The 13,671-nt window shown below is 34.2% G+C and overlaps 1 protein-coding gene across 1 annotated transcript in view; it reads left to right on the top strand.

Annotated features, from left to right (window-relative positions):
• LOC136041649 (protein tincar-like) overlaps positions 1–13,671 on the top strand; it is a 139,127-nt gene that overhangs the window by 114,878 nt on the left and 10,578 nt on the right. The window contains exons 8-10 of the mRNA XM_065726353.1: positions 2,342–2,640; positions 5,651–5,793; positions 8,518–8,632. Coding sequence (XP_065582425.1) covers positions 2,342–2,640; positions 5,651–5,793; positions 8,518–8,632 — 557 coding nt within the window. The remainder of the gene's footprint in view (positions 1–2,341; positions 2,641–5,650; positions 5,794–8,517; positions 8,633–13,671) is intronic.

Genomic DNA, 13,671 nt, shown 5'->3' with positions numbered 1-13,671 from the left:
ATTTTATTATTTATTAATTATAATTTTTTTCACATCTACTAATTATGTTTTAATGCTTATGTTGTATTCTATTTTGTTAAAGTACAACCAAGGTAGTTAAGATTAAATCTGATTGTTTGAGCTCGCTAAGTAGAAACTTGTACAAGATATATTTAAAAAAATAGAAAATTGGGAATTTAATTTTGGATGAAACCGTGCTCCATATACAGCTATGAAGTTTTAGTAGTAGTGGGTGCAAAAATAAAAAAAAGAAATATTAATGAAAAATTAGCCAAAAAAAGCTGAAATAAGCTAATAAAAAATTCACCAAACAGCTTAAGAAGATGTACCTTTCCTTTGAAGATGTATTTGTCTTTGGGAATCGACAGATTATTAACGTTGAAATTTTGCGGACGAAAGGCGTATTAATTAGTTTAGCTTGTTTATTTCCATGGTTCAACGTGGCAACACTGACGAAAATGTGATACTCCCTTCCAACTTTATGATTTTTAAACAACCAAAAAATTGTTTTAAAAGTCCGTAGTCTGGACCCATTGGAAGAAATATTTTTATATTACTTTGTCTATGGTAATTGAAATAATCGTGTGTCGGTGACAAGATTAGGGGAAAAGGCACTATGAAAGGGGAAATGACCTTATCCAACAGGCGAGGATACAAGAAATTACCATGTTACTGTTTCTTTTATTGTTTTGAAAAACCCCCTCTCTAAATAAATAACTGTATACTTGTCTGATTTCTATGCAAACCATATGCTATTAACTATTTTGACGAATTTGCCCTCCCGTCCACAGAAATCTGTATGAGTACCTGAATCGCTGTCGAAACACACTTAAGCAAATGGATAAATCGTTCTGTTGCTATTGTGACACAATCTTACAGAGGGAGAGGATTTTTTTGCTATTGTAAGTATAGTTAGATAGGATGCTAGACAGTGGCGTAGCCAGGGGGGCAAGGGAGTACGGCTGTTCCTGGGTTTTGCCTCTGAGGGGTCGTCAAACTAAGTTTTTCTTTCGTAATAGCCACTATGATCTATTTATATCGTGGTGAGGATGGTGGGGGAGAGGTGCAAAAGCCATAGGCGTAAATACTTAAAAAGTCCATAACTCTTTTTCGTGTTGTTTTAAGTTCTTGGCATTCTTTGAAAAAGAAAAAAAAATTGGCCGTTGATTCCTATTTTTCCTGGACACATTTCAGTTAACACGTTTCAACTTGCATTGTCTGCGTAGTTTGGATTTTTGCGACGCTGGTCATCAAAAATAGAAAATACTAAAATATAAGAACTAAAAATAGAAAAATAGAAAGAACTAAAACAAAAACATTTTACGTTCCGGTTTTACGTTTTACGTACCCGGACGGTGCTTGTTTTATACTTTGTTGTAATTTGATAGCTGGGGTATTAATTTAATTTAATAGCTAATAGGTCTGAGTGTAGACGTATTTTGTGCAGAACACGGGCAAATACCTCCGGGCAATAAGGAATATCATATTACGTAAACGTCCTGGGGCCAGTGTGGCTTGAAAATGAGGGATAGGCAACGGTCCTTCCCTCCTAAAAAAGGCGTCCGAGACAAGACGTAGAAGAATTACCCCCTCTATACCCTCTTTGTGTCTTGTTTTTTTCTTCGTTCGGCTGTAGTAAAAAAGCTGCTATATTATAATTGCTTTACTATTAAGTCAAATGTTTCAGTTTCTCGTGATAAAATAATTACCTCATCGGAGAATGAAGAAATAGTTTCATGGAAACTCTACGTAAACTTTCAAACTTCCGAACGTAATTTCGTGGTCTATAGGGTAGAACGTAGTCATGCTTATCAGCCAAACTTTAGAATTTCTACTGTTTTCTCAGCAATAGCATTAACTTGGTAAAGAGCAATAGGTCTCTCATTTAATATTATCCTCCTACTACTTCGTATGAGAACTGGAGAGGGGCTTGTTTGATGTGAAATCATTTATAGCGTTCTTTTTAAGGGTCAATGGTAAATATAATTTAGGGTTAAATAATAATAAAAGAGCCTATAGCAAATATATTCTTTATTTATTGATTTCACTATATATACAAAACTAAATTCAATACTATTCAATTTGGTTCATTACAAAAACGTAATATCAATTAAGTTCGAAATACCCCCGTAATAAATTTGCAAAATACTTGCATCGGGGTGACTGAATACACTTAAGTGTTAAACAAATTACTAACCATAAAAAAATCTCGTTTGTCTATTTTGTAATAATAATGATAATAATAAGCACAACTGTAGCTTTACCTAAAAAAGGCCTCCTCAACTTTCATTTAGACCTAGGGGTTCAGTCAACAAGTATACTTAAATATTTTCTTTTTCAGTTGGTGTAATGATATGCCACGCTTTTCTATGGTTTTCCCTGTGGCTTGTTCTGTCTGCATGTCGACACTGGTCATTTCGACTCCGAGTTGGTGTTGCCAAACACGCTCTTTATTCAGCACCAGCTGTTCGTCTGGCAGTCGATCTCGAATTGGCACAAGCCGGCCAAAAGCCTTATGCACAAGGCAAAACGGAGTTCAATCCAATGGTTGTTCTTATGAGAGGAAGGGCCGTAAACGTTAATGACCCTGAAGTACAAAAAATGATAATGAATCTAGTGGAAAGACAGAAATTGAGAAAGGTGATATCGGCTTTTCAAATTGAAAAATGATTAATTGATGACAGTGTTATTTAAAAAAAAAAGAACTTTGGATATTCATGCGCAGATATAAGAAAAGCAAATCTTGTCTTATAACTGATTATGTGAAAACATTTGAAAATGATTAAAAAGGGTGATAAAAAAAGCAAATTGGAGCATTGATTAATGACGTGACAAATAGAGAAAAAGGTAAAAAATGAATGTAAACTCTGTGTTGCAACTGATGACACGAATAAAAATAATTAATGAATCATTTAACAATAACTATTATTTTTAAATAATTATTTTCAAATAACAAAAACACTAATTTAATGAAATTAAATTGGTGTTGAATCTATATATATATAAATAAGTTGTTTGTTTGTGTGTCTGTCGACTGACGTCATTATAAGGATTGAGCTGTATGTCGTCATGAAGTTGTTTGTCGACTGACGTCATGTTTGTCGACTGACGAAATTACAGACCGGGACACCGGGACACAAATGACGACCGGGACACTCAAAGAGAAATTACAGACTGGGACACCGGGACACAAATAACGACCGGGACACAGGGACACAACTACAACGGGGACGCCGGGGGCACAGGGGGATATATATATGACGACCGGGACACAGGGAATGTTCGATTAGCAATCACCATCAACAAAGCTCAAGGGCAATCATTATAATAATGATGTATAGATCTGAATACGGATTGTTTTTCCCATGGACAATTATATGTTACATGTTCAAGAGTCACACAGGGACACAACTACAATGGCGCGTAACTAATATGGCGCGTAACGACTTACGCGCGCGGGGGGGCTTGGGGGGGGGCACGAAGCGCCCCCACCAACTAGGTGATGGGGTGGCGCGAAGCGCCACCCCAACAGCTAGTAGGTCAATAAAAATAATAAAACAGAATTATCAAATGGATAATCCAATGTTGCCGAACGACTTGAGAGATAGAGAAGTAGTTAAAAGTTCAGTGCAAACAAAAGCAAAATGAAAAATATCTGCAAAAAATTAATTAAAAATGAATGATAACTTTGGATTGCTACTGACAATATACACAAAAATGATGAAATAGTAAAAAGAATTATTTCATGAAATTATATTATGAAACAACTATTGTTAAATAACAAAAATAATAATTTAATAGAAACAAATTGGTATTAAATAATCTAGTAAAACGACTAATTATACACGCACGCAGAAATTTTATTTGGGCAAGGCAATAATAAAAAAAAATGTATGTGGCCTAATAATAGAAGTTTTTATTTTCATAATTTGAGTAAGAAATGCCCTAAAGCTTAAGAAAATTTATGACTTCATGCATGGAAGGGGCTGGACTCCAAGCCCCCCCCCCCCCCCCCCTTGCGCACGCTCCTGCGCCTAATGTAAAAAAGGGGATAATGAACGTTGAATTTGCACAAACTTTTTTTGTAGGGTACCCAAAGCCTAATCTTTCGATTTTTGGAAGGAACCAAAGTCTCAGCTTTGAATCGGGGGGGGGGGAGTTTTAGTATCCTCTTGACCTTAAGTTGGTAAAACTGTGACAGGATTGTAGCATTAGATTGTAGTATTAGAAGTGGTTTTGATTAGAATGAGAAAAGAAAATTTTCTCTGTCATTGTCTTGTGATAGAAATGTTATTTTCGTTTTAAAGGTAAACTTTTTATTAATTTGTGCTATAGTTAAACGAACTTGAATGAATTGTTACGTTATATGGCATTTTATTGGGTCTTAAAGAATTGAAATCTGCCTTTCCTTTTTGGAACAATATTCTGTTTTCAGAATATTAACATCTGTTTCATTTGTGATGTATGTATCTGAGAGTTTAGGGATTTCTGAACCATCCCTAAGAGTTTAAGGACCACCTCTCTTGCCTTGAAAAGAAATAATAATGTCAACAAAAAAAATTGCCTTCATCTCCAAATAAAAAATAATAATAAAATTTTTCCCTGTTATACATGAAAATTAGCTTTTTCCAAGAATAAAATGTAAAGCATGTTGTCATGATATTTTAACTCAGAGACCTTTGTGACACTATCATTTAATATGAACATAAAGACCACATCCCATCGTTATCAGAAAGTGTGCCAACAATAGAAAACAAAAAAAAAGCTGAGATCGGAACTTTGAGTATGTTAATTTTTTTTAAAAAAAGTATTAGATAAAAGTTTTTGAATTAGCAAGGACATCAAAATAAAAACATTGTTTCCTCACTGGGCCCCTCTTAGGCCTATTCATATACCCTTTCTATACGTCTTGTAGCTATTTTCCATGTTTCTCCTTGTTTATTTTACAATTGTGAAGTTTTTAAACCAATATAATCTTTTCTTCTGTGTATCCACGTTGAAATGTGAAAATAAATAAGCAAACCTAATTAGTTAAATTGGAATGCGCTTTTCGTTCGCAAAAAATTCAAATATGAACAGTTTGTTAATCCAATGTTAAAATATTAACAATTATTTAAATTCAAATAATAATTAATATAAAATCAAAATTAAAATATTAATACAAAATGAAAATAAGTAAAATATAAAACAAAAATTAAACTATTAACATGAAATAAAATAAATTAATATAAAATAATTAATATAAAAATATTAATTCAAAAATAAACAATCTGTAAATTCCTAAAACGCTAAACCTTCAAAGGAGTGCTACATCTTCTTATGCTGTTTGGGGCCATTTGTTTTTGGCTTATATTTCGCTGAATTTTTGCTCTCGCCTTTTTTGAATTTTACGCCCGCTGCCACCAAAACTGCATACAGAGATCTCAATTTTTGCCTAATTTTCGAAGATATGGTTTTGTAAGTTTCCCCTTAATCAATTCAAGCAATCGGGATTCGTTTCCACTCTCCCTGGTATTTAAAAAAAAAAAGAAAAACGTTAAAAAAAAGAAAAAAGAAAAAGTGGAAGAATCCACTCTTAATGTCTGTACAAACGCATATATGGATATGTAAATATTAATTCTTAGATAAATATTTGCTTTGTTTCTTTTAGGTTTCTCCTTCTCAAGAACAAGTCTATTGGCCTCGATCTACTCGATCTCCGAAAGAGTCACCCGTTTCGGAAGTTCCCTCGTTGTCGAAGAATAAAAAACATAAAGTGACATTTGACGACAGCGTTGTCGAATCAGAAACAAGGTAATTGATGAATAAATAGAATCCAGGAACTTAAGCGAACATCCTTTTGAAATTTATAATAACAAAAGACAAAACAAGCGTGTCAAATTCTAATATATTGAAAAGAAAAATAAAAAACCAATAGACCCAAGACACACTGGGCGTGTTTTACCGAGCGTGGGTTTTACCGATCATTTCTTAGAGGTGTATAGGATAGTGTTGTGACGTAGACGTTGAATGGTAAAAAAAAAAAAAAAAAAAAAAAAAAAACGCTCGGCAAAACAATGTCGTTGTAGTCGAATTTAGCAATGCAGCCGTCTATTGTCACTACAATAAGTGAACGGTAAAATTATTAATCGTTTATTTTACGCGGAGATGTAAAATAAACGCGAAGATGCGGAGGCACCATCTCCGCCTACGTGGAGATGGTGCCAAATGCCTATGGAGCCAAATGGAAGTGTACATAGCCTACTCGGTGGTTTTTTTTTCACTGATGACTGCTAATGAGAGAGTATGTTTGCATAATATTATAAAAAATAAACAAACTTAAAACTAAAAAAACTAAATTAAAAAACTAAAAAAAACTAAATTGGAAGTCATAAATTAATTTCTTTTCTTGGAAAGGGATAGGGGCAATTGTAAGAAAAAAGCAAGATAATTTGATTAGGAAGGGCCAAGAAAACCCATGGAAGTTTGAAGTGTCAGGGGACTGGGCCCAAATCAGGCCCTGTTTTCGACTCTAAACACCTCAAAGCCTATTTGAAATAAATAAAAGAAATTCAGTGACAATCCAATTACCTTAAACTAAATAGTATTTTAACAAAATTGAAGTTATTTACATTAAAAAATTTCTACCTATTGGCTTTTATAATAGTTTCTAGTTTAACTACCTCCCCCCTCCAATGCATGTACATGTAATCAAATAGTTCGTGGTAACGAACTGTAAGTAAGGAGCGGCCCGGCTCATTATTAACCAAAGCTCTAAAAACTTGAATTTTGATACTAATAGATATATCAAAAGAATTGGCTTATTTTGCTGATTTCAAATATATAAGTTTCATTAAGTTTTGCCTAACTCATTAAAGGTTACGTGCCTGATTTGCCTGTTTTCGAAACAAAGGGGAAATGCCCCCTACAAGTTATAAAATCTTAATGAAAATCGTATCATGAAAACTTCTAGTGCCCTTTTTAAGGGACCAAAAGGATTGGAGGGTAACTAGCCCCCCCCCGTCCGTTTTTCCTAAAATCGTCCGATCAAAATTTTGGGATAGCCATTTTATTTATCATAATTGAAAGGCCCAATAACTATGCCTTTGGATATAACATGAACCCCCCCCCACAGCCCCAGGGGAGGTCTTTAAGTTATAAAATTCCCTATTTACGCATAGTATTTGCTATTAGAAGTATGTATGCATTTTCGTATGGGGGGGGGGGTGATTTTCTGATGGGATTTCTTCTTTGGGGGAATTCGTTACGGAGAGAGAACTTTCCAGGGGGTGAACTTATCAGGGAAAATTATGCACTGGGAGAATTTGCCAGAATTTCTAAACCAAATTATTTTATATGTCTCGCTTTCTGTTTTCCGTCTCAATTTTACGCATGGAGTTGTTAAGGGCAATGGTCAGGGGTAAATTTTTGTCGGGATTGAATTGTCTAGAGGATATTCCCGTAAGGAGGGGAATTTTTCCGTGGAGGTGAGGCCGGATTTCGTGGCATTATTTAAAAAACGATCGAAAATTAAATAAAAAAAAAAGTTTTTTCAACTGAAAGTAGGGACCAACATTAAAACTTAAAACTAACAGAAATTATTACGTATATGAAGGGGATTTTCCGCTCCTGAACACCTCGCTCTTTACGCTAAAGTTTGAATTGTGTCCCAATTCTTTAAGAACGACTCCTGAAACACAAGGGTCGTTTAGTTAGAACAATAAGAAGCTTTTTTAAAAGTACTCGAAAAGTTTAGCGTAAAAAGCGAGGTGTTGAGGAGGGGGCGATCTCCTTCCTACTTGTAATAATTTCTGTTTGTTTTAAGCTTTGATGTTGCTCCTTACTTTTAGTCGACAGAACTTTTTTATTATTTAATAAATTAGAAGAGCCTGAGTCATCAAACCCCTTCAGTCCTTAGTCTCATAGATTATAAGTAAGCGTTTGATTCTCCTGACGGTTGTCATTCTCAAAGAACCGTCTTAGGCCAAACGAAGAGCAGTTTGTCCCAAATAGGAGGGAAGAGTGTCGTAAAGAAATGTTTTAAGGCAAATGGGAACTTCTTGGAAAGGTGTAAATAGAGAGGCTTTGCATAGATTGGGAGGGAGGAGTAGAGTACGTAGCTGGGTTCGCCTCAGGTGTCTTGGTTCTGCGATGGGTTGTTAGTAGTAGTAGTAGTGGTATTGCAAAAATTATAAATATGTACTTGGTTGTCCAAATTGTTATAGTAATACTGAGCTAGTTTCGAGATTTAAGTTTTAGAGCCAGTGGAATTAGCTAAGATTAAGATAGACAACCTTTACCTTCTGTCTTTTTTTTTTTTTTTTTTTTTTACGTGTTTGTGCTGTTGCATTGGTGATTTCTTTTTTCATTATACTAATTATTTTTGTTTTATTTGGATTAATTTATTCTATTCTGTTTTTAAGCCTATTTTAGACCGTTGCTTTGTTTTATTTGTTGAAATACCTTTGTAATTTTGTTTATGTATTTCTTATGCTCCTAAATTTTGAGGGAAATAGATAAATATGAGATTACTTTCAGGGCTCTTTTATCACCCAATGAGGAGTGGCACCGAGATGTGGTAGCTGAAGACGGTGAATACGCTTTATTGAGGAAGTTGCCTCTCGTCACGCTGCCAGAAGAGCCTGAAATGAAGGTGATTCAACACTTTTCTTCCATTATTGGAAATCATTCTAGTCTTTATCCTTCCTTATCTTTCAATCATTCTATTATTCCTACATATTCTTCTATTCTATTCATTGCTCTATTTTTTTATATAATCTATTCTTTCCTAATGCTTTCTAATACTCCAATCCTTCTATTAATTTAAACCACTCTATTTCTTCCAATATTGGAAATTATTCTAATCTTTATCGTTCTTTCAATCATTCTTCTTTTTCTATATCGTTTAAATCTAATTTTTCGTCTAACCTATTCTTTCCTGATACTTTCTTTTGCTCCAATCCTTCTTCTAATTAAAAACCTTTTTCTTCTAACATTGGAAATTATTATAATCTTTATCTTTCTTTATGTCATTCTTTTATTCTACATTGTTTTAACCTACTTTCCCTATTTTCCCTGATGCTTTCTAATGCTGTAATCTTTCTTCCAACTTAAACAAGACTCTTTTTCTAACGTGATAAGAAATCTATCGATATTTTTTTTTTCTTTTTGTTAATAAGGAGAAAAATGTTAGTTGAGACGTGGTTGTCCTGAAAATCTCGTAAATCTGAATTAACAAAAATAGCCCATGTTTGAAAATCATAAATTGCAAATACTTTGTTTCTCATCTATCTTTACTTTTACTTTTTTGTACATACCTTCACAATAATAACAATGCAGCTTTATCTTAAAACTAAATAAAAAACGAGTCATTGAACAAGTTTGTTTTAAAATTATATAATTACAGTGCGTAAATGCTTTTACGTTCCTGCGAATGGGATGGTGCTGTTGGTGGTAGGATAGTCCATGGTGAGTGCGACGTTTGAACAAATTTGCAATTGATTTTGGTTCATTAGTCGAAGCTGCTTCCAGTGGAAATAAATGTCAAAATTAATGTTGAACATTTGACTACTCCAAATGAATTAAAACAGGAATATTCAAGCAGAAAAAAACGGCAGAAATAATTCTTCTATAATCAGTTTTAAAGATAATATGCTGAAAGACGCTTCTATTCTTATCTAGGCTGCTGCAATACAAAAGATTGTATGTCTCGACACCGAGTTCAGTTCAGGACGAAGAAAACCTATAATTAAGATAAGATATTAAAAAAAAAATGAGAATTTGTGGGATTCTCACGCTCCCCGAATGCTAGCATACTTCTTTTGTGGTATTTGTCAAGGGGTTGCCCCCTTCCTTAATATTATCACACTTTAGCGTAAAGAGCGAGCTATTGATGAAGGGGCAACCCCTTCAGACATGGAATAATCTGTTTGTTTTGAGTTTTAGTGCTGCTCCTTAATTTCAGTTGAAAACTTGTTTTTTTTTATTTGATTTCTGATCGTTTTTCAAACAATGCCGGTAAATCTGGCTCACCCGCCATGAAAAATTTCCTTTTGCTCACGAGAACCTCCTCCATAGAAACATTTTTTCTGGATAATTCCATCCTCGCTGAAAATCCCCCCTCCCTGTAATTTCTTTTTGATAATTCCATCCTCGCTGAAAAGCCCCCCCCCCTCTGTAAAATTTCTTGCAGAAGATTTAGCCTTAAAAATTCTCGTTAGTATGCTTTCATTTAAAAAGACTAAGTTCTAATCGTTTTTCCGATCACTCTAGAAATCCCTTCCTTAGAAATTATTTTCGGAAAACCAAACATGCTTATTTCCCAGAAATCCAAACGCGCTGAAAATTTCCTGCGGACAATTCCTCTGGAACATCTCCACATGCAAAATTGAGTTGTCAAAGCGAAAGTAAGACAAATAAAAATAATTTCGTATAAAGATTCTGTCAAATCTCCCAGTATAAAATTTCGCCTCGAAAGTTAATCCCCGGAAATTTCCCCTTCACAAGGAAAACCATCCCAATGGAAAGAAAGCCCAAGCACAAAATTCCCCCCTTAAAAATATCTGTATACTTCTGAATAACAAATGCTATGCGTAAACAATGGGTAAATTTTTTAACTTTTGCCCAGGGGCTAGAAGCGGGGTCATGTTATCTCCAAGTCATAGTTATGGGACTTATCAACGCTGAACAAAATGGCTATCTCAAAATTTTGATCGGACGATTTTGGGGGGAAAAGAGTTTGATACGGAGGCAAGCTGCTCTCCAATGTTTTTGGTCACTTAAAAAGGGTACTAGAACTTTCAATTTCCGTTTAAATGAGCCCTCTTGTTCTAGGACCATTAGTTTGATACGATCATCCCTGATATAAAAAAAAATAAAAAAACAAACACGCATCCATGATCTTTCTTCTGACAAATATACCCAAATATCCACATCTTTGCAGATTAGACCCTCAAACCGCTACAGTAGGCCTCTCTGATGCGCTGAATCTCATGGTGTAATTTTTATTAATATATTTCGACTTTTAGGGGGTGTTTCCCTCTTTTTTCGTAGATCAGGAAAACTTTCTTAGGCTCGTAGCCTTTTATGAGTAACACTTAACTTAATTAATCTTATATATTTGGAACCAGCATAATAAGCCAATTCTCTTGTTATATTTATCGGTATCAAAATTCCATTTTTTAGAATTTCGGTTACTATTGAGTCTTATCGCTCCCGAGTGAATATGAAAAATACAATAACTGAATCACTAAATTATACAAAAGGGTTTATCGACGGATGCCCAAATAAAAACACATCTTGTACAATTTTTTTTTTTATTAAACTACATCATAAATATCATGTATCAGTATCACAGATACAAATCATTAATACCCCTACCAAAATCATCTCATATTCTAAAGGTAACAATGGGAAATATTTTCGTAGTTTTCACAGAAAAATTAATATTTTTCTAAGAATTTATAGAAAAAAAATTCTAGAAAAATTAATAAATGAAAACAAAAAGTATTGAATATCAAAATAAATATAAACGAATTTATAGACGGATGTCCAAATCAATGCCCATTTTATACCAAAAAAAAATTACAAAAAAAAAATACATCATAAATATCATGTGTCAATATCACAAATATCAATATCATCAATAACCCTACCAAAACCATGTCATATTCTTAAGGTACCAATGGGAAATATTTTCGTATTTTCGTAGTATTTTCGTACAGAAAAATTAATATTTTTCTAAGAATTTCTAGAAAAATTTTTTATAGAAAGATTAATAATAGAAAACAGAAAGAAGTGAATATAAAAATAAATATAAATGAATAAAGATTTAATAGCCATTACGCTTAACCTTCATCGGGATCCAACGAGTCACTGATTTTAATCCAACACTTCTTTGTTTACCTTTCTTTGTTTTTCATTTGATTGAAATCTATCAACAAATACAATGTTCTCTTCTACACAAACTCTTAAATTTTTCTGAGTGACTGCGACTCTATGTCCATGAAATCGCCTCAATTTGTACATCACTCAAATTTAAATTCCGTGGACTTAAACTTTTTGGTTCCCCCTCCCTCCTGCTCAAATACTTTTTTAGCCATTTATTTAATGATAATCCTTTTAGATCGTACTTTAAGTTACGCACACGAACGGGTAAGCATTATCTTTTTTTCTTGGGGAGGGGAGGGGGTGCGAACCCGAAATACATTGAATAGTGTACAATTCACTTTTTTAGCCATTTATTTATTGATAATCCTTTTAGATCGTACTTTAAGTTATGCACACGAACGGGTAAGCACTATCTTTTTTTCTTGGGGAGGGGAGGGGGTGCGAACCGGAAATGCATTGAATACTGTACAATTCACTTTTTTAGCCATTTATTTATTGATAATCCTTTTAGATCGTACTTTAAGTTATGCACACGAACGGGTAAGCACTATCTTTTTTTCTTGGGGAGGGGAGGGGGTGCGAACCCGAAATGCATTGAATACTGTACAATTCACTTTTTTAGGCATTTATTCAATGATAATCCTTTTAGATCGTACTTTAAGTTACGCACACGAACGGGTAAGCACTATCTTTTTTTTTCTTGGGGAGGGGAGGGGGTGCGAACCCGAAATGCATTGAATACTGTACAATTCACTTTTTTAGCCATTTATTTAATGATAATCCTTTTAGATCGTACTTTAAGTTACGCACACGAACGGGTAAGCACTATCTTTTTTTCTTGGGGAGGGGAGGGGGTGCGAACCCGAAATGCATTGAATACTGTACAATTCACTTTTTTAGCCATTTATTTAATGATAATCCTTTTAGATCGTACTTTAAGTTACGCACACGAACGGGTAAGCACTATCTTTTTTTTTCTTGGGGAGGGGAGGGGGTGCGAACCCGAAATGCATTGAATACTGTACAATTCACTTTTTTAGCCATTTATTTATTGATAATCCTTTTAGATCGTACTTTAAGTTACGCACACGAACGGGTAAGCACTATCTTTTTTTCTTGGGGAGGGGAGGGGGTGCGAACCCGAAATGCATTGAATACTGTACAATTCACTTTTTTAGGCATTTATTTATTGATAATCCTTTTAGATCGTACTTTAAGTTATGCACACGAACGGGTAAGCACTATCTTTTTTTTCTTGGGGAGGGGAGGGGGTGCGAACCCGAAATGCATTGAATACTGTACAATTCACCAACACCGCCTCCCTTTCCTTAAAAAAATTGCCTCAAGGATTATTTTTGAGTGCAACTGTGATTACTTGCAGATTTAAAATGCAATTTAGGCTGGCCAGTTACTGTAATAAAACACTCTTTTGTAGTAGGAGATGCAGTGTGGTGCTTAAGTGGTAACGTTTGTAAATTCCAAAGGTTTAGACTTAAGGGAAAGTTCCAATGATTTCATCTACGAGACCTGAAAAAAGTAAAAACAAATAAAGAAATAAATAATAAATCCGTCTAAGAGACAAAATTGCAATTTAAATTTTTGAAGGACATGTAACTTAAAACAGCTTGAATTCAGAGGACGTTCAGGACCACGCCTTATATTTCTAGCAATATTTTCGAAATTGTCACTCGTAGTAGTTACATCATGGAGAAAAAAGTAGTTGCCCTTTGTACGTGCCTGATTCATAGAAACTTGTGAGGAGGACAGGGGTCAAACTAGTCTGCCCCTCCTACTGGACTGCTT

This window comes from Artemia franciscana, unplaced genomic scaffold, assembly GCF_032884065.1.
Source record: "Artemia franciscana unplaced genomic scaffold, ASM3288406v1 PGA_scaffold_32, whole genome shotgun sequence".
NCBI lineage: Eukaryota > Metazoa > Arthropoda > Branchiopoda > Anostraca > Artemiidae > Artemia > Artemia franciscana.
Note: the sequence above shows the minus strand (reverse complement) of the source record. Positions and strands in the feature narration are given on the sequence as shown.